This window comes from Phascolarctos cinereus, unplaced genomic scaffold (assembly GCF_003287225.1).
Source record: "Phascolarctos cinereus isolate Bilbo 61053 unplaced genomic scaffold, phaCin_HiC Scaffold_3;HRSCAF=262, whole genome shotgun sequence".
Classification (NCBI taxonomy): Eukaryota; Metazoa; Chordata; class Mammalia; order Diprotodontia; family Phascolarctidae; genus Phascolarctos; species Phascolarctos cinereus.
This window is the reverse complement of record NW_027555736.1, coordinates 29433367-29461124: the sequence shown is the minus strand read 5'-3', so window position 1 is coordinate 29461124 and position 27758 is coordinate 29433367. Positions and strand designations below refer to the sequence as shown.

The window sequence follows — 27758 nt, the reverse complement described above, 5'->3', positions numbered from 1 at the left end:
GAGAGGGAGAGAATTGGTTTGAGGATGGTTTCAGGGAGCATAGGTGAAAAAGTGAGGGAGTGGGTCAATGCACAGTGCAGTTAAGGAATCCCATCTGGGCAATGGGTCTGAATCTCAACCCAGGACTGGGACCTGGTTGCTACCCTTCCCTTTTCCTAATACAGCACAAATATTGGACTGGAAAAGTGATCTTTGATGAGAGGCTCTTATTATTATTATTTTTTTTTGTAGGGTTAGGTCCTGACCTGTGATTTCATACGTGTGGGAAACTCCCAGTATGGAATCTCTCTCCACTAATGTGGATTTCGACTAATTAGTCATTCAGACTAATTACCCAGAGGCATTGAGTAGTTAAGCAACTTGACCTAGCTAGTATGTATCAGAGGTTAGGACTTGAAGCTAGGTTTTCCTGAGTCTAGGACAGGCCTTTAGTCTACAACAGCATGCTGCCTCTTGTGAGGAAAGGCTAAAGGAAGAGAATTCTGTCTTTTATAGGATGTAGAAGTGGTGGTTTCTGAGCTATTCTTGGTTCCATTTTGATTGCCTGATGATACAGAGTGATAGGGGATTGGGGGAATGCCTGGTAGTACCATGACAACATAAGACTGAAGGAATGATCATAGTGGTGGGGGGAGAGTTAATCAGGAAAGATTTTTTGGGGCATATTTTAGAGCTGGATCTTAAAGTATGTGATGACTATGGTCTTTCAGAAATGGAGAGGGGGCATTTCAGCTGGACAAGTGCAAAGTCATTAAATGGGGAATTTTCGAAAGGATGGCAATTTCAAGAGCTTAGAAATTATGAAACAGGATATTAATGCAAAATTAAATTGGAGGGTACTTGGGGAACCCCATGATGACCATGACTGCTAAGTATTTGGGGTATTATATTAAAGGTAATAGGAAGCCACTGGAGAACTTTGAACAGGTGAATGTCATGATGAAGATAGCATTTGGGGCTAGAACTCCCTTCATTATCACTAAATGCTAAACTTCTCAAGACATATTCTGAGCATGTTTATGACACTTGTTACCTGTATGCCATTAACTACATTATTTTAGCTTACTTCGCCTCAGTTTCATCTTCTGGAAAATAGGGAGGATGAGCAAGATGATCTCTGAGGTTTTTTTCTCACTCTAAATCTTTGTGAAAACCAAAGGGTTCCATACATTGGCCTTTAGCGCTGAATCTAAAGTCGCTTACTCTAAAGTCAATAGATTGATAACTCAAAGTGTCTTGGGTATTAATTTCTTTGGATTTCCATTTAGGATTTTGAAGGTGCCCATACTGATTAAATAGTATTTTGAATTTTTATTGCTTTGTGCTTTTCAGATCCTTTTAACATATATTGTATAATATGATCCTTACAATAATCCTATGAGTCAATAGGACAGGTGTTTTGGGGGCTGGATCTATGATGTTATTTGTATAAGGAATTTCTGTGAGAAAACTCCTTTTGCTAATGCAGATAAACATTTTTTTTTTTTTTTGCAATTTAGAGTCTTCTAGAGTTACCAGGGTAAGTGATTTGCCCAGAGTCATGTGTATTGATTCTAAGGGTAGTCTCTATTTATCCCTGCTCTCTGCTTTGCATATGAAGCAGGTGTTATTATCACCATTTTACAAGTGAGGAAGCAGTGATTTGCCCAAGGTTGTAAAGGCAGTGTATGTGAGAAGCTGACTTGAATCCAGTTCTAATTGACTTCAAGCTTGGAGCTTCCACCATCACTGCCACTCTGTCCCTTGGTGTGGGATAAGGGGCAGCTATTTTTATCCCCATTTCACAAGTGAAGAAACTTACAAAACTATTTGCCCAAAGTCACAATATGTGTCAGAAGTGGACTTGAACTCATGTCTACTCCTGATGCTTAATATGGTATTCATCCTATATCTGCACAGGCAACCCTAAGAAATCTGTGTTATTTTACTACCCCCCATCAAAGGCTCAGACTTCAGTTTGAGAAGCCAAAAGGAACCATTGGTAGAGGAGAAAGATGACCAGATCTGATGGCAGAGGATCTGGGTTAGAATGTTGACTCTTGGCACTTCCTGTGCATCCTTGGGCAAGTCCCTTCTCTTTATTTCCTGGTCTGTAAATTGAAGGGGTTGGACTAAATAGCCTCTAAGTTTCTTTCCAGTCTAGGTCTTCATAGGATTCAATTCGTCATTTACTTTTCTATCATTTTCCTTGCTTTTGCATTAGTGCTTTTGCCTATGTGATTTGACCAACTTATCTTTTATATCCAAGCGTATCTATCTAGCCCATTATATTGGTTTCTACCTTCACCAGAAAGAATTGTCTGAATAATGTCTTCCGTCTTTTGAAGAGTCCTTCGGCTACTGACAACAGCACTACTAAAACTTCATGATTTACAAGATTAGGTTCATTATGGGCTAGAATCTTCACCAAAAGTAGGTGATCTCTTTAGTGGGGTATACCCCTCAATAGTGCAGATCCCATTCCATTCATGCCTTTTCTTCATTGTGATTCTTTTTTTTTGTTGCGATTCTTTTCTGCATCCTCTCACTAATGCTCCAGAAAGGATTTACCTAATGCTTTGGAAGCCTTGCCCTCCTGCACTGGGTCATTTTTTTTTAAAGTAACCTGGGAATACAAGATTGTGGAATCATAGATTTAGTGCTGAAAGAGACTTAAGAGGTCATGTAGCCTTCATACTATACTCAGGCTGTCCATGGATTATTCCTTGCTCTTTCTTTCTCCATAATTGGCCTACCTCCCTTTCTGATCATACATTTCTTGGATGACATCCTTCATAGAACTTCTTGCATGCAAATCATTGTTGATAACATGGTACTGTCTACCATTCCCACCATGTGTGTCTCTAGTGTTCTTTGGGTCCAACACAATTTTCATTCTTTGGAGTTGGTATTCATGATCTCAGATTGGGATTCTTCCACCAACACAGCACACCTGCCTATCTCCAAATAAAAATGAGGTCTCCTATCACCTGCCTCAAATAAGTGTTGACCAACCAATGTCTCTATTAACCTAAAACTGCTCTGTTACCAACATTCCACCCCTGACAACAGAAAAAAGACCGTTGACGCACCATGATAGGATCCTTTTTTCTAGTGAGCTCTATAAAGGCAGTATGGTACAGTAAAAAAGAGTCCTGGATTGGGGGACAAATCCTGTGTGACCTTGGGTGAGTTGCCTTGTCTCCAAGGGACTCAGTTTCTTCATCTATAAAATGAAAGCATTTGTCTAGATGACCACTGCAGTCCCTTCCAGATATAGATCTAATATCGCTATGGGAAACCAACAAAAACAATACAAAAACAATGAAGATGACAAAGCCCATAGTCTCCCAGTGATTGACTAAACTCTTGGTGCTCATCAGGGAAACATAAAACTCATACAATGATGTAAATAAAGAAGGACAGACATTTATTTTGCAAGTTCAGGGACCCTAGTTTATTGGCTCCCAATATAGAAGAGTTCCTTAGCCTCACATAGTAGGTTGTCTGACTGGTTATGTATGTAGCAGGAAAGAAAAATGGGATGTCTTTTAGGATACCCAGCATGAGTGTTTTGGGATCTAGCTGAGAGGGTTGAGCTAACATGAGGGGATCATCTTAACTGTGCAAAGCAGTAAATTTCTGGAAGGTTATCATTACTCAATATGAGAAATACTGAAGCCAAAAAATAGAATGCCAACTTGTGCTCTGGGAAGGAATAAGTCAGGCTTTGTTGCCTGGGGTTTTCAGGTGAACCTTATAAATCTAAGCTGGGGTTGTAAAAGGAAACTGCAGCTCTTAGGGAAAAAGCTTTGGCATTTTGAGAGGCAATATCCATTTTGGCCTGTGTGCACATATTTGGTGGTGCAGAACAGTCAGTGATCCAGCCAGAAAATTGCAGAAGCTTCTAGAGGATTTTTTAAAGGTGCCATTTAAGACTTTTTTGAAATATGGATGCATAGAACATAGGATTATGGGTTCATGGATTCAGAGGTAGACATCTAATCGAACTCCATCACTTTACAGATGAGAAGATTGAGGTCCAGAGAGAGGAGGGGTCTTGCTCAGGTAGAATTAGTGTCAGAACTAGGATTTGAACCCTGGTACCCAGTAGAAAAGGGAAAACTAGGCGGCACAGTGGATAGAGTGCTGGACCTGAAGTCAGGAAGACCCGAGTTCAAATCTAACTTTAGATACTTACTAGCTGTGTGACCTACAGCAAGTCACCTATCCCTATTTGCTTCAGTTTCCTCATCTGTAAATGAACTGGAGAAGGAAATGGCAAAGCACTCCAGTATCTTTGCCAAGAAAATCCTAAATGGGGTTATGAAGAGTCGGCATGACTGAAATGACTGAACAATGACAAAGGTAATGCAGTGGAGGCTGGAAGACCTGAGTTCAAATCTGGTCTTAGACACTTACTAGCTATGTGATCCTGGGCATGTAACTTAATCCTGTTTACCTCAGTTTCCTCATCTGTAAAATGAGCTGGAGAAGGAAATACCAAACCACTCCAGTATCTTTGTCAAGAAAACCCCAAATGGGGTTACCAAGAGTTGGATATAACTAAAAAATGACTTAAAAACATAGAATAGAAAGAGCACTAGGTCTGGAATCAGATGAGTTGGCCTGCTATTTGTACTTACATGATGTTGGATAAGTCATTGACTACCCTGGACCTCAGAGTCCTCATCAAAGGAGACAGTTGGACTCAATGTTTTCTAAGGTTCCTTCCAGTTCTAGAGTTTAGGATCCTGTATTCCTTTGAGTTATTCTAAATCAAACACTGTTTCCAATGTACAGTGCTTATATCAGCTGCCTTTGGCTCTTTGAATTTCTCAAGAAACTCGGGGTTCTAAGAACATCTCCCCTCGTAATGGTTCTCAGACAGAAATGGACATGGTTGGGGAAGATCAATCAATCCACCAGCAAGGACTTGTTAAGCATGTACTGTGTCAGGTGCTATGCCCAGGCGCTGGGCACCAAAAGACCAAAATGAAATGGTCCCTGCCCCCGGGGATCAGACACTCTCTTTGCAGAAATAACATATGTGAGAACGCACAACATGCATGCAAAATAAATTGAACGTAATTTGAGCAGGAAGTTCATAAGAAAGAACAACGGAATTGGGGATGTTCTAGAGGGATTCAGGTGTAGGTTGAACCAGCTGACCAGGGAGATCCCATCCGACTCTAAGAACTCTGGGTTTCTGGGATGCTGTGAAGACTATAGTTAGGCTATATTCAACTAAGAACTTTATGCAGCCCCAACTTTGTGTTCTAGCCACATGGTACATGCTCCAAGGGTTTCTTTCCAGAGTTTTCTGAGGGAGGATCATTGTGTGCAGGGGTTTGATTCCACTTTAGAAGTTAATGCAGTCCCCTATCCTCCTTCCCTTTATCGGTTGTCTCACCCACTCCCCTGAGGAGAGCACTTTACATTTGCAAAGTACTTTACATGCATCCTCTCACTAAAACCTTGACACAAGTCAGTAAGGCTGGTGCTGTCGATATTATTATCCCTATTTTAGAGATGAGGAAACTGAAGCTCTGAAAAATAATTTGTTCACGGTCACATTGTCAGAGACAGGGTTTGAACCTAGGACTTGCTTGTCTCCAAGTTCAGAACTCTTATCTGCCATGCCAGACTGAGACGAGCATTTGCTTTAACTCTCAGCGTAAATGGTCATTTTTCTGGATTACTAGTTAGATGTCCAGGGTTACATGTATGAGCACATGACCACATGCACACACAACATGTAGAACTGGGGGAGCTTGAAGCTTCTCCCATAATCTGGTTATCAAAGAAGCATCTTTTTAAAAAATCTTTTATGATTTAAATAAATTTTTTAAAAGATCTTTAAAATCTTTTAAATACTTAATATTAAAAATTAAATCCTACATAATAATGAGCTAGCATTTATATAGTGCCCTAAAGTTTGCCAAGCAGTGTCATATTTTATATCACATTTGCTCCTTTTCCCCCATACTTTCCACCCCAGTTCTCTGTGCCGTCACGTTATCTTGTATTTATGTATCTGTGTTTATACTGGATTTCCTAGATAATATAAGCAACCTGAGGATAGGGATGTACAGTGGCCTAGCCATAGCAATCATGTAATAAATGTTTGAATTAAATGAATAGAACTGAATCCAGTTCTTAGGAAACTAGGATTAGTGCATAGAGTGTTAGATTTGAAGCCAGAAAGACTTAGGTTCAAATCCTGCCTCTGACATGACTTGTGTGACCCCAGGCAAGTCTTTTAACTTTTCTGAGACCTGTTTGCTCATATATAAAATGGGGGAGGTTGCTATGATGTTCTATTGAGAAAATATATGTAAAGCCTTGCAAATGGTAAAGGGACATATAAATTGGTCATAATATTTGGGAGAGGTAGCAGAGAGGGCTGGATTTGATGTCAGAAAGACCTGGGTTCAAATCTCACCTCTTACAGTTACTGGCTATGTGACCCTGGTCTAGTCAGTGTACTGAGGCTTAGTTTTCTCATCTGTAAAGTGAAGATGATGGTCACTCCTGTGGCTCTCCCTTGTGAGACTTGAATGAGATGCTGTCAAAGCCCTTTGCTACCTGCAAAGTACTGAGTAAATGTCAACACTTATTATTAAGAAACTTTAATAACAGGCTGTAGGTATAATCTGCAATAACACATCTCTAAATCTTAAGGTTTATAAAGTGCTTTTGTAATAACTTAGTGTTACTATAAAAGCAAATGCTTTAAATTTTAGGAGAATTATATTACATATTTTTACACAATAGATTCTGTCATATCCTGTGACATGCAAAACGTGGCTACTATAGATGTGAAGGTGAGATGGGTCCTGTGGGTAGCAGAATTAAAAAGATTTTAGCTGGAGGAAGAGTACCTTCCCCCTCATAGTGGGAATGTTCAAACAGAGGCAGGGTGACCACTTGTTGGGGCTACTATAGAAGGAATTCAGACTTGGAACAGGAAATTGGACTAAACAACTTCCAAGGTCCATAGGAACTCTGGGATCCTAGTGTTGCAGAAAGAACACAGGTTTCCCTCATGCTTGTCTTACCTGGACCAGTACTCTGGACAGAGCTCCAGAAAGTGTGCCTCACTTTCTCTTCCCCCCTCTCTCCCAAAGTTAATCCTCTTTAAGAACTTTGCTTTGGGGCTGAACTACCTTGATTGGGGAAGAATGAGTGATTTTAGTGAAAACTAACCTTACCTACTACATTACCATATCCATTAAGCTGGACGTATCCAACAATTTTGACATATTGGTTGCCCAGTCTTCTACAGAGTTCTATCTCTTTCTCTGAGAATTGTACTCCAATTAATACTGCCAGCGCTTCTGGAAAGAACATGACAATTGATTGGTTCCACTCTGTTTCCACTCAGCATCACTTGGATCCCCCACCCCAAAACATTCTTCCCCGACACCACTGTCCTCGAGATGCTCTTTCTCCCTATGAGAATGTAAGTTCCTTGAGGGCAGGTACTATGTGACTGTATTTATATCCCTATTGCCTAGCACAGTGCCTAACATATAGTAAATACTTTAAAATGTTTGTTCATTGATTCATCTATATTTGATACCTGTTAGAAAAGTTAAAATTAAAGTTTTTTTTTAAGCACAAGGAATTGATGAAGACCCTGTATAAAACCGTAGGCTTGACTGTCACCACCACCCTCCTTCTTTCTCCTCCTTCCCCCTTCTGCAAGTGAGAAATATTCTTGGTTCCATTTCACCTTAAGACAGTAGTTTTGTCTGTCTTCCTACTGTGATATGATCTTTTGTGATCTTTATGAATTCATCTCCTCTGGGACCCTCTGCTGAATTTTCAGGTGTAGGTAGAAACTTCCTAATGTGGAGCATTGGAGGATTTGTCAGTTGGGCATAGGACCATGGATTAGGAACTAGAAGGGAAGAAGTCATCTAGTTTAAGCCTCTCATTTTACATATGGGGAAACTGAGACTTTCAGATGGAGAGTGACTTAGGGAAGAATTGGATCTGGGTCTTCTTAGTCCAAATGTGTAATATTATCTAGAGTTCTTGTTACAAGTAGAAAGGAGAGATTGAAAGACAGAAGGAGCCACTCTCACACTTTAGATGAACTCACATCTGATTGGTGAGGCTTACTCCTTCCCCACCAGCACTGATCTCAACCTCCCTCTGCTTCTTTTCCTATGCTGTTTTAGATGGCTTTTCAGTTCAGTCAGTTATATCCAACTGGTTGTGACCCAGTTGGGGTTTTCTTGGCAAAGATACTGGAGTGGTTTGCCATTTCCTTCTCCAGCTTATTTTACAGAGGAGGAAATGAAGGCAAACAGTTAACTGACTTGCATAGGGTCACACAGCTAGTAAGCATCTAAGCCAGATTTGAATTCATAAAAATGTCTTCCTGACTCCAAGCCTGGCACTCTATCCATTGCATCGCGTAGCTAGCCCTTTTCTAGCTGTGTGTCTTTCCATAAATCCAGTACTGAGGTGCTACCCAAGATACTGAATGCTATTCTCTAGCTCTTTCAATATCCTTTTTTTATTTTTTAAAATGGCTTTCTTTTGGTGAGGCAATTGAAGTTAAGTGACTTGCCCAGAGTCACACAGCTAAGTGAGTGTTATGTGTCTGAGGCTGGATTTGAACTCAGGTCCTCATGACTCCAGGGCCGGTGCTTTAACCACTGCACCACCTACCTGCCCCTTAATATTCTTTAAAAAAAAACCCAGAATGACATTTTAGTTGCATTCAGGTGTGTTTTCAATATTGTGACATGACCCACTGGCCATGTGTTTTTGTTGGTAACTTTTATGCTTCTCATGTGCAAGTACTGGTGGCAATATACTCACACTTACCATTCATTCATTAATCATTTATTAAGCATCTATTATATGTCAGATCTATTATGGGAGGTTAGAGGTCTGGCTTCAAAGCCAGGAGATGGTATCAGGTCCCATCTCTGACACACACTGGCCATGTGACCCAGGGTGAAGCACTTAACCTCTTGGTGATCTAGACAACAAAGACTCTTAAGTTGCAGAGTGCTGGTCTGTAGCGCTGGAGGGTATTTCCTCACCTGGGAGTCCCCTGTACCAGTGAAATAGAAGGTCTAGTCCCTTCTCTATCCCTATTTGTCAAACATTATGCTGGGTTTTGGGAATAAAGAGACAGTAATAAGAGTCTCTCCCTTCAGGAAATTTACATTCTATCTCAGGAAACAACATGTACACAGATAAAAGTACAGAACATATGTAAAATAACTTTAAGGGTGGAGGACTGAAAATTGTGGGGTGTGTATGGGAAGAGAGTCTTGTAGAGAAGGTGGCTCTCGAGTTGAGCTTGAGGAAGGAGAGCATTTCATTCATGGAGGTTAGCAAAGTCATATACAGGCTCAAATCATGTCAATAAGCATTTATTAAGTGCCCACCGAGTGCCAGGCCTTGTGCTAAGTGATGGGATACAAAGAAAGACAAAGAGTCCTGCCTTCAAGGAACTTACAATTTAATGGGAACAGCAAGTAGGAAGGATAGTTTGGCTGGAACAATATACAACAAGCCTGTACAAATGAGCTGCAATCAAATAATAAAAGACTTTCAATGTCAAAGAGAAGGCTTTGTAAGAGACCAGAAGGGCTACCTATTGCCTTTCAGATAGCCTGAAATTTTGATTCATCTCAGGTCAGAGTGTTCCATGAGACTAAAGAGATGGGTGGATGTCCGTGGCCATGAGTAACTATGGACCATTGAAGGTACTGAGCAGCTTCCCAGATGCTTCCCAACCTGCTTTTTGGTTCAATTTTGAGCTCAGCTGCAGTGTCTGCCTAAGATATAGTCTCAGTGGGCTGCCTGTCCTGGAGCATTGTAGAGTTGTGAGGTCTATAAAGTAAAAGGAACTACTCACCCTCTTTTTAGCATCCTCAGGTCTCTGGGCATTGTCATTCAGTAGCCTCTGAAATTCAGAGATTTGGGGAAATCATGAAGAAAAGGATTATGATGAGGTAAGAAGTAATTAAAGTATGAATAATGGCCAGCTTGAGGAGTGGTAAAGGTCAAGGAGTTTGAACGATATTTTGGAGCTAGGTATATGTAGGAAGAGAGTTCTAGCCTTGGAGGCAAAGTTATGGTCTGAATTTGAGAAAGTGATAGGGGAATTAGAGATAGGGGACAAAAAGAGATTTTTAAAAATTACAAATGTGCCCTTTAATGCCTTAATCAGAAAGCTAAAAAATGAGGATAAAGACAAGTCAAATACATAGAATGAGTTGAGGGAGATAGAGACCAGAGAGAATGGATGCTAAAGATTGAAGTAAATAATGAAATCCCCACATTCAATACAAGATTATAATATTTGCATAGTATGCCAACATTCCTATTAGCAAGGGGTAACTTGAAAGACAAATATAAAATAGTTCATCTTGAGATGTTCTATTCCCAGCAGCCAGAGTCTACTCCATATTTGGGGCATAAACTCTTAAGAGCTGTTTTTGTTAATTTCCAGTTTGCTTATGTGTTGATTATATCGATTTGAAAAATGGTTGGGGAATGCAGTGGTGTCCATTTGTAGGGTCTTGGGGCATTTGGAAAGGGCATTCACATTTGCCTCATCTCAGCTTAATATTTTCATCATTAATAATGCATTAAGAAATTTGTATTCATAAAACAAAACCCAAATGCTCATTAATTTTTGTGTGATAGCCATAAATTGAGCTATCTAGAGAGCATTATCAAAAAGTCTTCTTGATTTAATACTCTGGTGCCTCATGTAGTTGGCCATAAAAAAGACTCTACAAAAGGACTTCTTGTTAATATATACTTTTGGTCACAGGTATGTGGGCATATATGTATGTGTATATATGTATATATATATATATGTACATATGTGTATATATATATATATGTACATATGTACATATATATATATATAATTTTCTGTTGGTAAAAGTAGCTTATTTGGTAGCTTTTTATTATATGACTAAAATTTTAGTTGAGGGTTCGGGGTGATGTTTATGTGATGCCAGAGCAAATAGTTGAAAGATGAAAAATTTAAATGATGTTATCTGTACCATATAGTATAGGGGAAAAAAACATTTTACAGTCATAAGACCTGGGTTTAAGTCCTAATTCTGGCACTTAATTTTCCTTGAGCCTCAGTTTCCCCACTTCCTAAATAAGGACAATAGTCAGTGTCTCACTGAGACTCTACTTTCTTATCTAAAAAATGGGATTGAGAGTGTTTATAGTATCTATCACATAAAATCATAATAAGAGTTCAATGAGATTGTGATGCTTTGTTAAGGCATATTAAATAGAGATAAATGGCATTGATATAGCTTTAACATTTGCAAAGCATTTTACATACATTGTATCATTTGATCTTCAGGGCAACTCTGTGATGTGGGTGCCCTAGGTTCTCTTAAACCTATTTAACAGTGAGGAAATGGGGGCACAGAAAGATTAAGTACATTTCAAAGGGTCATATGACTAGTAAACACCAGAGGCAAAATCTGAACCATAGTCTTTTTAACTCTAAGGCCAACACTCTCTTCACTAAAGTAAAAACTGGTAGGATTATTTAAAAGCATTCAAGATCTGCCTACAGTTCCCCTGTTGCTCATTTCTTCCTTCTAACCCCATTCCTACTCCATCAATTAGGCAAGCAAAAAGAATTTATTAAGAACCTACTTTATGTGCCAGGTACTATGGTAGGTACTAGAGACCCAAAGACTAGAGTGAAACATTCTTGATCTTGAGAAGCTTATTTACAGTCTATCTATCCAGGGGAGATGATGTACATTTATAGGTATCTACCAAATAGATACAGGATAATTTAGAGAATATAAGGGCATATGGAACTGCTTCATGGAAGTGTAATGTTCCAATTGAGCCTTGAAGGAAACTCAGAGTTCTAAGAAGTGGAGATGAGGAGAGAGTGCATTTCAGTCACGAGGCTCAGCCAGTGCAAAGACACGGAGATGGGAGATGACATGCCATGTATGAGGAACAGTAAAAAAGCCAGTTGGCTGGGCTATTGTGCATGAAAGGGAGTACTGTGTAATTAGTCTGGAAAGGTAGGTTGGAGCCAGGCTGTAAAAAATTTTCACTTGTCTATGTGCATTGTTGATGAGATGTAAGAAATCCTGTGTTTAGAAAGCTCTATAGAGGTAGATGCTATTATTGTATAGTTACCCCTTGTTGTTTATTTGACGATTACATTTTTATTATCATTGTCAATAATAATTTTCTGGATTCAAACTTATTGAGGTGTGCTGGCACCAACAAAATAAAAAGCTTAATGCTATGTGTGTACATAGCTAACTGTATAAAATGTCATATATAAAAGATACAATGTAGAGCATATAATGCACAAGACAGAGTACAGGACTTTGTTTAGAGCAGGTATAGGATACGTGGTGATGGCATATTGAATATCTGAATAACAAGCTAGGGCATGGGAAATATAGACAAGGGAGAGTAAAGAAAGAATTATATGTGAATGTTTGTGTGTCTATTTCATGAGGACTTTCTCCCATTCCCCCACTGAGCAGTTATAGGGATTAAATGTATTTTAACTCTATGTACCTGTAACTCATAACACATCCTGGAACACAGGATTTTTCTGAAGGAATACATAAAATGGAGAAAAAAGAGACCCAGGAAAGCTGCCCAGGATGAAGAGATCCCCAAAGGCACATGGCTTTATTGCACAGAAGTCTCCCCTGCCTGGCATCCTGTCTCTTCCTTAATGACTCTTCATCTCTCTGTCTTTATATCTGCCTCCTTTGTACTAGGAAAATGAAATCCCATCACCACAAAGAATGACAGATTTTGATACTCTATGCTTTCTCAAGTCACCCTCACTTGCCTCTCCTCTCTGAGTGGAGGGCTGGAGGAAAGTGCTCTAAATTCCTCACAAAGGCTTCCTTTATAGAAGGCTCACAAACGTCCTGGTAACTGCAATTTTCCATCAACTATTCTGCTTGGCTTTGACTCTTCTCTTACTGGGCACCCTCTGGAGACCCCCCTTCCTTTTCAGCTTCCATTTATGTGTTATCTTCATTTCTCCATTAGATATTAAACTCCACAAGATCAGGGACTACTTCTTTTTCTTATTTGCATCCCCAGCATTTAGCACAGTGTCTGCCACATAGTAAGCACTTTGTAAATGTTTATTGAATGAAATTGATTCAAAAAGGAAAATCACCCCTTCAATTACAAGTGACCACACTTTTACTTGCTTTTATCTATTGGCTGTTGGTAAGGTCAGCATGGGAGAAAGTTTGATGCTCTAGTCACCACTATTGACAGATATTGCTGTCTTTTGACCCTCAAGTCTCAACTGAGAAAATAGATGCATTCAAGGACGTCATATTGTAGTGATGAGATAGGACTTTTATTATTGGCACATCTGCAGCTACTCTTTCTGCTAAAAGCTAAGCAGTCAATAATTTCTCTGGTCTTATTGATAACTTCATACTACAAAAAGTGAATGAAACAACAAGGGAGAATTCTATTCTGAATTTGATTTCTACTAACAAGAAGAATGTATTGATCTGTGGAAATGATGGCAACCTTAGCGGTGAAGTGACCTCTCTCTCCTTGAGTTTGTGAGAGAAGAAAGGAAATCTGGGTATAGCTCAATGTGCACCTTGGAATTTGGGAGAGCAGATTTCAAAGGGTTCAGAGGAAGTCTTGGTAAAATCCCATGAACAAAAATTCTACGGGGAGGTCAACCCAGGAGGGACGTCAGGAGCACAGGAATGAAACTTTAAAGACGTAAGTGCAAATAATTCTGATGAAAAAGAAAAAAAAAGTATTGTCTGAAGAGACTGATGTGGATACATAGGAAACTCTCTATCTTAGATTCAAAAAAAGATATGTGTAAGAGGTGGGTGTTAGTCTAGGTAACAGAGAAGAAATATGAAATTATAGCATGGTCTTATAAAACGTAGTATCAGGAGTATTAAAACTCAGAATGACCCAAGTTTAGGAAGGAAATCTAAGGGCAACAAAAGTGTTTTTTTAAAAAAAACTTATATCTGGGAAAATAGGAGGATAAAATATGGAAAAGTCTTTGCTTGGGGAGTAAGAGATGATGTTAACTGTTAATACAAAGAAGGTAGAACTTCTCAATTTTCCTTTTGTTTCTTGAAATGACAAAATAAAAATGGCTAATGGGGAGTCTATTTCCAAAAGAAACAAGTAGCTACTCTTTAATTCAAGTCACCAGACTCAAATCAATTTTATATTGGGGGTATTGAAGTAACTGTTGGGACTGCCAAACCACTGTTAGGGATATTTGAAATGCCTGGAGAATGGGAGAGATACCACAAGATCGGAAGCTAAATTTCCTGATTTTCCAGAAAGTGAAGAGAATAGAGCCCATAAGCCCTAGACCAATTCTAGATTTCCTTCCTGACTACCCTGCCTCTCTGTAATGGAATTCCCTTAGTGCTCTTGGAAAATCAAGGATACAAATTCCAGTTTTTGCTAGCTCAGCAGAGTTTTGTTGGAGAGGTAAAAATACCTGCATTTTCTCCAATTTCAGAAAGATATGCCAGAAAACACAAGATTAGTATCCAGGGTGGGCAGGTGTCATAACTTAGTCTTCTCTCCCCAAACAAAGATTTGCATCAGAAATAATCCTAAAAGGCAAGTTTATTTGTGACATTCCAGTCAATAGTACCTGTCATCACTCAGAGACAAATTTAACGGAGAACATTTATGGACAGCTATTTCAATACAAAGCTTTAACAGATAATTGAACCATAAATCTATATTAGTATCCTTTTATTGTTTGTTTTACAATGTAAATTGCTGTGTGCTATTATCACTCTGTTTTAGTGTAAATAACTTTAAAAGACTGTCACTTGCAATACTGGGAGTTAATGTTGCAGGGGCTATAATCTTAATGCAGAAACAAAACATCCCATTTCATAATGTCTGTACTACCTAAGAATGGAAAAGTTTAGTGGGCTGGACATGGTGGCACACGCTTATGATCTTAGCTACTGGGGAGATTGACAATGGCGGATCTCTTGAGCTTAGGAGTTTTGAACTGCTGTGGCCTAAGATGATCAAGTGTTGACATTGGTATCAATATGGTGGGCCCCCAAGAGTGGAGAGGGAGGCACCAGGTGGCCAAAGGAGGGGTGAACCACCACAGGTCAGAAAAAAGAAGTAGGTTAAAGCTCCCATGCAGCTCCTGCGTTTCTGTCCTGGAGGAGATAGGCAGACACACTATTAAATAATTGTTCTTTATATAACAAATTTCTTAGATTCATGAACAGCAGGATAAGGATCTCTGATTTTTGTTAGTGTGGTCTGACCTTGGAGTCTGCCTCAGACACCAACTGGCTGTATGACCCTGAGTAAGTCATTCGACCTAGGTACACTCAAGCGGCTTTCTGAGACTATGAGCTATAGACCGCTTGGAGCTCTGCACTGAGGGAGCTGGTAGTTCCTTATAATTATGGAATTACAGGTCAGGATCAAAGGAAAAAACTCAAGAGAGAACTCAGTCCCTCTATGGCTTATAGACTAAGCCTGCCTAAGCCTTTCTGATTTTGAACCCAGTGCTCTATCCATTTTACCAACCCCCTCCCCCACACCTGCCCAGGAATTTCATGTAATGACATGAAATTTTTTTAACCTTGTCAGTTCTTTAAACAGTTGGCTATTCTAGTATTTTGTAGTATTTTTAAATCTGAAATTTCATAGTATTGTTGAATTTTAAGTTGGTTTAAAATAATTTGGTTTTGTGTTGAAACTAATTTAAAATGCTAATAAATGTATTGTGCAAAACACTGGGAATAAGAAAAGACACCCATGAATGCCCTGGTTTTTGTTAGCATAATTGAATTATGTTTTCACGTATCAGGGTTTTTTTTTTTTTAAGTTGAGCAGATGTTCTCATTGTTGGAAACTATAGTAAAAATGACGGGCCACATTCCTGTAGTGCTCTCTTCCCAAAGCTTCTGTGGGGCTGGTGCTACCATTACTATCATTTTACTAATGATGATAGTGACCCTTCTGACACTCGTGGGGTTACTGGGCTTGGCACTGGACTTGTGATTTCATTGGCATAAAAAACTCCTGGGGGAAGAAACTTCCTCTACCAAGGCAGGTTGGTACCTTTTTCTGTACCTTCTACACTTAGAGCATTCCCTGGAGCACTGAGAGGTAAATATCAGAGATGGGATTTGAACCCCAAACTCCCCTGACTCCATGGTCAGAGCTCTTTGTATTCTACCATAATGCTGCCAACATGTCTTTGTAAGTCTGTCGGTACAATGCTGAGCTTGCCACTGTATTTGATGGCCTGTGTAATAATTGCTTATTCATGATGCTGACAAATTTGGCATCAATGAAAATGTATTCTACAGGAAGGGCATGAAATGTTTCCGGTAGGAGAGAAATTTTTGAGCGCATATTTCAGGAAAATGCTCTTAGGTTGGGAGAAGGAAGACTGTAATTATTTTTAGTTTTATGTTTTTAGCTGGAGTTCCCATTCATTAAGGTGTAAAATTACTAATCATCATAGGATGGTATCTATCTATCATCCATCTATCATTCATCTACCCATCCATCCATCCATCTATCCATCATCTATTTTATCTACCTTATCCACTTTTGATATCATTTAAAATGTAAATTTTATTGATATCTTTTGTTTTTATATTACCTGTATTTCCCAATGCATCTCTCTTCTTCTCCCTCCCAGAGATCAAATGCCTATATAAAGAAAAAAAAAAGTTTTGAAAAATAAACCAAAATATTGAAAAAAAGATCTGCTATCATATGCACTCTATATAGTGCAGGACAGCATTTATTTAGCAACAAAGTCTGCTTTTTGGGTAATTTTAGCTTATTTTCTATATGCTAATGTATGCTAATTTTCTATGTAGAAGGAACATTTAGTGTTTAGCTTCACAGTTAATAAATGTAATATCTATTTGCTGCTCTTCAGAACTAAGATCAGTCAGTCAATAAGCATTTATTGAGCACCTGCTGTGTGCCAGGCACTGTACTAAGTCCTAGAGATACAGAGACAAAAAAACCCAGTGCCTGTCCTCAAGGAGCTTTCATTCTAATGAATAACAGAGAGGAAGTTGCTTCTGTTATATGAGTCAGCTGAACTACTCTGTGTTCATCACTTGTCAATAACTCATGTTCTTGTTTTTGGACACTTCTATGAATTTGTGCTTTTCAATGAATGTAGGTATCTCCTCTAATGATATAGATATCAACCCATCTCTAACTATCAAACCTGGGTAAATCTTGTAAATCTTCCTGTAAATATGACATAAGAGGTTCACCCAGTGTGCTGAGGGCCTTCTTGCCTGTCTCTTGATGCTAGATAGATACTCATGGAGCGCTTGCATTGTCCATCAATGACTTCTCACTCTTGCTACGGTAAGAGCATGATCAGCCTGCGTATGCCCACCAAGCCCAACTCCAGTGGCTCTAGACGCATGCCTTTTAAAGACGCTTTTATTTTTTAGCATTAGCCTTGACTTTTCTTAACTCCCGCCCATAGAGAAATTATCAGTTTTCCTCCTCGAAGGCTCCAAATTTGGAATATTTTACCTTTCAGTCTTGTCCTAGCTATTTGGAGATCGCTTTTTAAGTGCTTCCTGGCTCTTGGGGAGGGAAATTCTTCCTTTCCTCAGGTTAATTTTTGGATTTGGTTGAGTGCCCCTGGTCCTCAGACTTTTCACAGAGAATCAGGGCACCTTCTTCTTCTGTTTTCAATTCAATTGTGGCCTCACCAAGACAAAAACACTCTTTTTTGTATGGCAGGGTGAAGCCTTGGCTGGTTGGAAGTGTTACTATTTTCACCTGGGCAGTTGGTACATAGTTTTAACTTTTATAGAGTGGGTGGAATCATGACCTAAGTGAGTAGAGAAGCCCAGTGGTACCACAGCTTATAAAGAGGATATGATTCTGAGCTCTCAGCGCTTGTGTTCCAAAGGGGTTTCATGTCATACTGTTTAGGGCTGTGAGATAGTTCTTAGGCCTCGTCCTCATGACACAAATACAGAAGTAGAGAATTGAGAAGGTACTTTTATCCTAGCTATGCTTAACAACATTCTCCTCTGCAACATTCTCAACAAGAGGTCACCCAAGTCTGTCTCTGAAGACTTCCAGGGATAAGGGTCCCACTGCCTCTTGCTCTTGAGGCGGCCTATCCTATTTTGAAATGCCTCTAGTTACTAGGAAATTTTTCCTTATAATCAACCTGAAATCTAACTCTCTGGATATTCACCTTATTTCTCTCAGTTTTTCCCTCCAGGGACAAACAAAACAAACCCAGCCTCACTTCGACATGGGGGATGGTGGAACAGATCACAAAAATGATTCAATACAAATCATACCGGACTGAGAATTCTCTCTATAATATCCAAGTCTCTGCTTGAAGACCTCCACAGAGGGAGAGCCCACTATCCCCCAGAGTCAGTGTCTTCTACTTTGGACAGCTCTAATTGTAAGGAAGTTTTTCCTGATACCAAATATGAATTTATCTTACTGCAATGTTCACATATTGCTTCTGGTCCTAGCCTCTGGGGCCAAAAACAACAACGACAATGATGACTAATGATGACAAATAATACATGTTATTTTAAGGTTTTTAAAATGTTTTATTGTGTGGGGCAGCTAAGTGGCACAGTGGATAGAACTCTGGCCTTGGAGTTAGGAGGACCTGAATTCAAATCTGGTCTCAGACACACAATTCATGATACTTACTAGCTGTGTGACCCTGGGCAAGTCACTTAACCCCGATAGCCTAGCAAAAAGAAAAAAAAAAGTTTTATTGTGCATATTATCTCATTTTCTTCCTCACTGCTATCAGTGCTAGGTACTATTATCACTTCCATTTTATAGATAAGGACATGTGACTTGCTCAGGGTCACATAAGTAGTGTCTGAGACAAGAATGAAACATATGTCTTCTTCTTTCCAATACCAGTGCTTTATTCAATCCCTTCTCCATAAGATTACTCTTCAGATACTTAAACATAACTATCATGTACCTCCTGAATCTTCTCTTCTCTAGATTAGGCATTCACAGTTCCTTTAACTGAAACTTATATGGTGTGACCTCAAAATTCATTGTTATGTCTAATTGTAATGTACCATGTTGTATGAAGGATTTTTAAGGATTTAATTATTATAAGAAATGTCATTGTTTCCATTATTCACGGTAACAGAAATACCCTAATTTGGAATGTCCTTTATGGACTACATGGATTTAACAAGTTAAATTTTTCTCATTCTTTTGTAAATAAGGTAGAAATTAAACTAGTCATTTTCTTAATTCCAAAGAATATGAAATAAAATATTTATAATTTGAAGGAGATATAGTGCATTTTCTACCATAGTGAAACTTTCTTTTGGGAACCAACTGTCAGATGTAGACTCTATGAGGGAGTAGTACTGTGAGAGTTCTCTTGAAACTAAACCTTTATAAGGGAGCTGCCATGTGCTTGACTTAAAGGAGGACTCTCTTCTAACATATTGGATTCGAAGGTCTTTTCATGTAAGGGATTTGCTGTATTTTGTAAACCAGATGGCTTTCAGTTGAGATCTTTCATGTCCAGTGGGAGCTAACAATTTCAAGTGCTGATAGTAGTTTCATTGGATGCGCCTGAAAGGGAGACAGGGTGGGGTGAAGGAAGGTAGGAAGTCAATCTATCCTCCCTCTTATTCTTCTCCACCTGGGATCTGGAAATGGGATGTTGGGGCAAAATCAAAGCGGAGTCACATATTTTTGAACATGTCTTGAGAGGAGAGATCCTGAGAGCAAATTTTCTTAGCTCAACAGATATTAGTAGTTGAGACCAATGAGAGATTTCCTTTAGAAACTCTTGGAAGAAACAGGTATGTGCCTGTCCACTTAGCTTGAGAAAGAAGTCTTAGTTTTGGGGACAGCCTCAAGTTCAGGAGCTCCCAAATTCAAGAGTTTGGTGACCATATCTTCTCAAGGAAGAAAAGGATTTCCTAATTCAGTGTAATTTGGAGACAGAAGAGAATTGCCCACCTAGTTCATGAGCATTGTCCAATGAAGAGAAGAGGGCTAGAAAGTTATTTGGATGGTGAAGATTAGGATTGAAGGTGCTCAATTGTCCAGATATTTTCGCCTTGAGGTGGGGATAGGAATCCAAACCAGACAGGGACACTACCAGTCTAGGAGGAATTGGTTGGGCTAGGGATTGACCAGAATATCACAGGGGCTACTGCAGCAATCTTAGCTTCAGTTCCCTTCTGTAAGGAGCTAATGGGAATTTTGAGTATTTGGGGTTTCTGTAGACATTTGTGAGTTCCTATGAATCCTGTGCAACTTTTGCATTTTTTTTCTTTGGTGAAATAATGGCTGCTCTACCCATATGCATTGTGACTTTGGTCCCTTTTACTCACATTTGGGAAAACCTAGGCAGAAGCTAAATATAAGCTAGATTTAATTTTCCTGAAGTAACTCTAGGTCAGGGAAAGGAGTCAAAGTAGCAAATGATTCTCTTGATATTAGCTGCCAGAATTAGATCTAGTTCATCTGAACCCAAAGCGTTGTGGAGATTTGTTCTGTGCTTTCATCTTCAGGGCTTATTTGGGGTATAAAGTGTTGAATTTTAATGAATCCCATGTGCCTAATTATTTTTGGAAGCCTAGCATGTCTTTGCAGTTTTACTACATATGCTTAATTATTCTTATCATTCATTAGATCTAGACTGTTCAATCTAGAACCTGAGTCTGGACAGTTTCTCCATCATTCATATGGATTCTAGGTCCATGGGAAGGGGATTGCTTGATGGCCTATAAACACTGAGTGCTTATTTTTTTTTTTTTGAGAAGGGAAGTTTGGTTGATTTTTTCACCAGATGGTGGTGGGGGGGTTGGTTTCGCCATCAACCCCAACACATTTGGGTTTTCAATTTTGGATTCGTAGTAGTAGTAGCAGTAGTAGTAGTAGTAGTAGTAGTAGTAGTAGTAGTAGTAGTAGTAGTAGTAGTAGTAGTAGTAGTAGTAGTAGTAGTAGTAGTAGTAGTAGTAGTAGCAGTAGTAGTAGCAGCAGCAGCAGCAATATTGGTAACAATAACAGTTAATAATATTAATAATTATAATAGCTAATTTTTATAGCCCTTTAGTATTTTGCAAAGTGTTCTACCCCTAGGAGGTGTAGGTCCTTTTATTATCCCTATTTTATGGATGGGGAAGTGGAATCAGACAGAAGTTAAGTGACTTTTCCAGTGCCACACAGCTAATTAAGTATCTGAGGCTAGAGTAGATCACAGAGCTTCCTGTCTCCAGATTCAACACTTTATTCACTATGCCACCTAGCTGTTTCAGGAATCATTTGGGGAACCTGATTTCCACCTGAGGGTGAGTGCTTGACTCCTCTGATCAACCTTTCTTAAATGTGTGATTGATTTAAAAATACTCACAAATTTTTATTGATACTTTTTTTTTATTGTATCATGGTCATTTAATGGTCACAGTTAATCTCACTCATACTTGTGAACCTTCCCTTGCAGCAAGGCAAAGAAGAAAACCATTTAATTAGAAACAACACAGCAGTCACATCTGACCACATATATGACACTTCATACCCACAGGCTCCTATGATCCAGTGAAAGGAAGGATTTGTGTTTCTTCATCCAATTTCTGTGGCCAGTATTGGTTATTCCAATGATAGAATGCTCAACTTTAGTTTACTATTCTTTTCACTTACATTGTCACAGTTGCTATGTGTATTCATTTCCTAGTTCACTTAGTTTTCTCTTTTGTATCAGTTCATACGTTTTCTCTTGTTTCTTTGAACACCTCATACTCTTCATTTCTTATGACACAAGGATTTTCCATTACTTTCCTGTGCCACAAGTTATAAAGCCATTCCCCAATCTATGGGGGACCCATTTTGTTCCCAGTTCTTTATCAACATGGACAGTACCAGCCTGAATATTTGGATATGAATAGGTTATGTTTCTCTTGAACTGATTTTTTTTGGTGGGTCTGTTTTCCAGGTGAAGCTCTGAAGGTATCAGCTGAAACATTTACAGATGATCCCTGTTTTTTGCCAAAGAGGGAGGCTGTGGTTCTAGCTGCCCGTGCCTTGTTGGCTGCTGTCACCAGGCTGCTCATCTTGGCTGACATGATTGATGTCATGTGCCTCCTGCAACACGTGTCTGCTGTAAGTAGTACCTGGAGGAGTGCAAGGCTGCCTTTCTTTAACTTCTTGGGTTGGCACAGGGATGGTGTTCTCTGCTCTATACTATTCTGCTGCTCAACAGGAAACTTGCAGGTGCCCTCTCAGCTGGTGCATCCCTCCTAGTTTGCAAATGTCTTTAGTGACTGACTCTATTGTTCTGTAGACGTTCAAGTCAACCCAACAGCCACTTTATCAAACTTCTATGAGGTAGCCCCTCTGCTAGGCTCTGGGGATGAAAAAAAAGAAGATGAAATTCTTACCCTTGAGGAGTTTACATTTTACTTGGAGGGAGCATACAACATGGCATGCAACATTGGCATATGCAACATGTACACCAGTAAAAAATACAAAATGCAGAAGTATATTCAAGGCAATGTGAAGGAACTGCAAGGAGGAGGAATTGCTAGTAACTGGGATGGTGGCTAGACTAGGAAAGGCCTTATGTAAGTGACAACATCTGAACAATGCTTTTTAGGAAGCTAGGGGATTTCCCAGACTGAAGTAAAGAGTGCAGTCCAGGCATGGGGGGAAAGGGGTGCCATTCGTTCAAAAGCATGGAGATGGTAGATGGAATGCCATGAATGGAGAAAGCATTTCAACAGGAGTTGGTCAAAGATCCAACATAAAACTGAAAAAGCTCCATGGCTGGTTGATTAAAAATAGCTGAAAGAAGGTTCTTCATTTTGTGTTTGTGCGTGTATATACATGTGTACACATTACACTATGCTCCTTCTCCAGTGCCTCATCGTAACGTCAAGATGACCCGTTGGTTTCCAAGGTGGTGGCAGTGGGACATGAACCTTGTCAGGATCTCCAAAGCTCTAAAGGCCTCAAGGAAAAGTCTGGTGCTGGATTATGATGTGGACTTTTATGATAGTCACCTGAGGAACAACCCAGTTAAATCTGGAGAAACTCATGATTGGGCTGGCCAAGGGATAATGATTTTTTCCCATCACAATGACAAGTCTCAAAGATCTGTCTACTAATCCAGAGAAGGGGCTGGCTCTGTATTGGTGGAGAGCCCTCCCACACTTCCTTGAAGTGTAATTAAGCCCTACATGGATAACATTTCTTGTGACTGTAACAGATGGTATGCATCCTCTTTCCTTCATTCCCTCCTCCAAACCACTCCTACACCCCAAACCTTGACACATGAGTTTGGAAAGAGGACCTCAGGACAAGTTTGTGGGGATTGACTTGCTTTAAAAGTTCCAATGATATCAAATTCTCTGGAACGATCAACCCAAGAAAAGTCTAAATGTGAATTATTCATTTCAGTTTTGCTGTTTGTCCTTGTCATTCAATGAACTTTCTTTTTAAGGACTTGGATGCTATGCTATTTGGTGCATCATATATTAAGTATTGATGTTATTTCATTGCCTTTAAGCAAACTGCAGTCTGATTTGTCATTTTAGCCATGCCAATTTTTTGTGGTGGTTGTTGTCCTGTCTGAAATCATGAGTGCTTTCCTTGTTTTTTCACGTTGACCTGAAGCATGATGCATTCTGCTCTAGGCCTCCATTTTATGTCTGTGTGAGTATTTATGTTTCCTGTGTGTTCTTGTAAACAACAGATTGTGGGGAGTCTCCCTTCTGATCCATTCAGTTATCCTCTACTGTTTTGCTGTTGAATTCATCCCATTCGTGTTCACAGTTAGGGCTCAAGATTGGACCTATGATTTTAGTGTTATAGGGAATTCCCAGGTAAGGGAATTCCGTTTACTAATGCAAATTGACACCTTTTCTGAGCTTGTGGTATTTTAGAACTGCCTAGAGCCCAAGAGGTTAAATCACTTGGCCAAGGTCATGCAGCCAGGAAGTGACATAATTAACTTGAACCTAGGTCTCCCTGGCTTTGTGGTCAGCTCTTTATGTGCTATGTGGACTCTAAGCAATATGTCTGTGGTCATGACTGCAGTTGTGTCTTTTCCTCCATTTCCTCCTCTTGCACTTTTTTCCTTTCTTTGTTCCTTGCTTTTCTCTTTACAAAGAAGAAGGTGACGAAGGAGAAGGAAAGTGGCCAGCACTAGTGATTTGAAATGAGAATCATCTGCTTTGCCTCCACTGCCCATCTTCTCTTCACCTTATCCTGACTCTGGTCATAGGTTCTTCTATTTTCTCTTTCCTTTTTAATCTGCTTTAATGATCTATCCTTTGAAGGTGAAGCTTGTTTTGCTTGTGATTATTTCCTCTGAGTCTCTACCATGCCTCTTAAACTCCTTTCTTTTTTCCTTTCCCAGTAGATTTCCCTGATGCTACGTGAATTAATACACTCAACTCTCTGTGTGTTTATGTGTTCAACCCACTTTTCTATGGTTTAGATAAGAGTGAGGTTCAGCTGATGTCTGTTCTGCCTAGCCTTCCTTCTGCCAGGTGACTTGTATAGTCTTCTAATTTTCACTTTGCTTTGTGGTTCTCATAAATTTTGATACTTTTAATTTATAATTTCTTGAAATATGGTAACTAGTTTTGTTTTTCTGGAAATTCAAGAATTCTTAAATTACTTCTTCTTGAATTCTCATCCAGGTCAGTTATCTTTGATGGTAAATGCCTTACATTATCTTTGATGTTCTAATCTTTTGATTTTATTTTAATATTTCTTGTTGTGCCATGGAATCATTGAATTTTATGTGGTCCATTTTAATTTTTAGGTAGACCATTACTTGGGCAAGGTTTTCTAGGTTGTGGTCTAAGCTGCTTATTCTCCTTCCAATTCTTTCCTTTGGAGCTTTCAATTTCATTTGTTACTCCATTTGTTATTTATTTCTTCATTTGGATCATATTTCTCTTTTATTTCCTCTTCATTTCTTGGGGCCAATCCATTTTTTTTTTCTCTGAAGATCTGCTGGTAGTTGGTGTGGGACTATTCTCTTCTGGGTTTTACCTCAGAAACCTATAATATTTCTTCTTGTGTAAGTGGCAACATCTGAACAATGCTTTTTAGGAAGCTAGGGATTTATCCAGACTGAAGTGTTAGAAGGAGTATAGTCCACACATGGGTGAGGGGTGGCATTTGCTCAAAAGCATGGAGATGGTAGATGGAATGTCATGAACAGGGAGAGTGTTTAAACAGGAGTCAATCAAAGATCCAATAGAAAACTTAAAAAGGTTGATGGTTGATTAAAAATAGCTGGGAGAAGGTTCTACAGTGTGTGTGTGTGTGTGTGTGTGTGTGTGTGTGTACATGTATTCACATTACACTATGATCCTCCTCCAGTGCCTCATCCTAACATCAAGGTGACCCATTTGTCTTGAAGGTGGTGTCAGTGGGACATGAACCTTGTCAGGTTCTTGCCACTTACACAGTAATATTGACCTATAATATTTCTTCGTAGTGTTGGGTATTGTGCTCTGTTCAGTCTTATCCTTAGCATTAATTCATGATTTGAGACTTTGTGCCAGAGCTAGGCACCATTTCCTCCCATGCTTTAGAATGGAGTGATCTGGCCCTGTTTGATCCTAACATTACTATCTTGAGGGTGGTTTGTCCCTGTTTGCTCCAGACCTCAATCACCCGGGCTCCTGCTTCTGGCTTCTACCTCCTTTTCTGTGTCTGCACTCAGTGTGTTGGCAGACTTCAGTATCCTTGGTCAGAATTCTGTGGTCCTCTGTCCTCTCTCAGGCATTTCTGGTCAGGACATTGCTTCAGGTTTCTGCTCTGTTCACCTGAGCTCATGCAAGCTTCCCCAGTGGGGCCTCTGTGCCAGTGTCCACAGCTTCTTGCTGTTTTTTTTTCTCTCTACTGCTAGACGGCATGAAGGCCTTTACTAATGTTTTTCTTTGGATTTCTTGATTTCAATGTGATCTGATACCCTTTTTAGATCATTGTGGGAGAATGTGTGAGAAAGGTAGGCTTTCTCTATGACCTTTCATGTCACCAGCGTAAACAGAAATCTGTGGTTATTTTATTTGAAAAAGTGTTATTGCTTCTTTAAGAAATCATTATGATTTCCAACAATCCTCTGCCACAGTAGAACCTTTCCTTATAATGAAGAAGTGCTGTTAAGCAAAACAAATTGATGCACTATGTGTGACAGTGTATACCACACAGCACATGTAGTCCACTGCTTTTTTACTAAAAGAAAGGACCATAGGCTATCAAACATGGTCAGTGTGTTAGTTTGTTTTGCTTTATAGCACTTTAAAATTGTCTGCTTTAATCTGTAGGCACATCTCTTTCTTCTTTTTGTCTTGCATGCAACTAAAAAGTATTTTTGTTGTTGTCTTCAGCATTTTTGGGGGAAGCCTTAGTTTATTCTAAGCCTTGGGCTTCCCCACACCATGCTTAGGTTCATGCTACTGGATTAAATTTGCATTGCGTTTTGTGCCTCTCCTCCCATATTGGAGACTGATTTTGGTATAGTGACCTGAGAGCTGGCTTTGGAGCCTGGAAGAACTGGGATCAAATCCTGCCTGTAGCACATACTAGCAGTATGGCCCTGGGCAAGTCACTTCATCTCTTAGTGCTCTAGGTAACTAAGATTGTACATTGCAGAGAAGGCATTGTTAAGAGAGAATTTCCTCACCTTGCAGTTCCTTATATCAATGAAATCATAGATCCAGATCCTATCTCTACCTGCAATGCATTTAAAAAAAACTAATAACAATAATAATAATAGTAGCAGCTAGTATTTACATAACTGGGCAGCTAGGTGGTCCAGTGGATGGAGTGTGAGCCTGGAGTCAGAAAGACTCCATCTTCCTTAGTTTAAATTGGCCTCAGACCCTTATTAGTATGACCCTGGGTGAGTCACCTAATTTTGTTTGCTTGTTTCTTTATCTGTAAAATGAGTTGGAGAAGGAAGTGGTAAACCACTCCAGTATCTTAGCCAAGAAGACCCCAAATAGGGTCACAAAGAGTCAGACACAATTGAAAATGGACGAAAAACTTTTCTATAAGACTTTAAAGTTTGCAGTGTTCTACAAATATTACCTCATTTGATCCCCACAGCAACTCTATGAAGTAGATACTATTAGATGACAGAACTGAGACAGAAGTCAAGTTATTTACTCATGAACATAAGGCTAATAAGTGTCCGAAGCTGAATCTGAACTCAGGACTTCTTGACTTTAAGTCCCAGGCTGTATGCAGTATGACACCTTCTAGCTGCCTTCAAAAGGAGCTCACTGCACAGCCACACAATTTTCTTTAAATCTTGTACCCTTTACTCTCATAGAGATTGTCTATGATTGCATAGGCATTTTATTGAAGCTCCCATCCTTCTTCAGGGATTTTTCCTCTCAGAGCCTATGCCATGGGAACATTCAGTTCAATAAACATTTATTAGGCACCTTTGTTAGTGTGTAAGGCTCTATGCTAGGTGCTCTCTTTTCTCTGATTATTTTGAAATCTGCTTTAGTAAAGACATTTAGGAGTCCCTCTGATCAGAAGACTGTGCTAGCTTCTGGAGAGAGATGCAAACCCTTGTACATTTCCAATACAGTATGGGAAAAAGACATATATGCCAATAGTTATAATGCATTTCTGCATTTATAGCTTTTTTGATAGTCCTTTCTTCTATGGACCCCAAGGTGAAATGGTCACTTTCTTCCAAAGTTCTAGTCATTTTTACTTCCCTAAATTATAACTCT

At 39.4% G+C, this 27758-nt stretch overlaps 1 protein-coding gene across 3 annotated transcripts in view; it reads left to right on the top strand.

Annotated features, from left to right (window-relative positions):
• The window catches only part of CTNNA3 (catenin alpha 3), a 1889266-nt gene that overhangs the window by 89379 nt on the left and 1772129 nt on the right, over window positions 1-27758 (top strand). For all 3 annotated transcript variants that reach the window (XM_020998213.2, XM_078150742.1, XM_020998214.2), the window contains exon 4: window positions 21983-22149. In XM_020998213.2, coding sequence (XP_020853872.1) covers window positions 21983-22149 — 167 coding nt within the window. The remainder of the gene's footprint in view (window positions 1-21982; window positions 22150-27758) is intronic.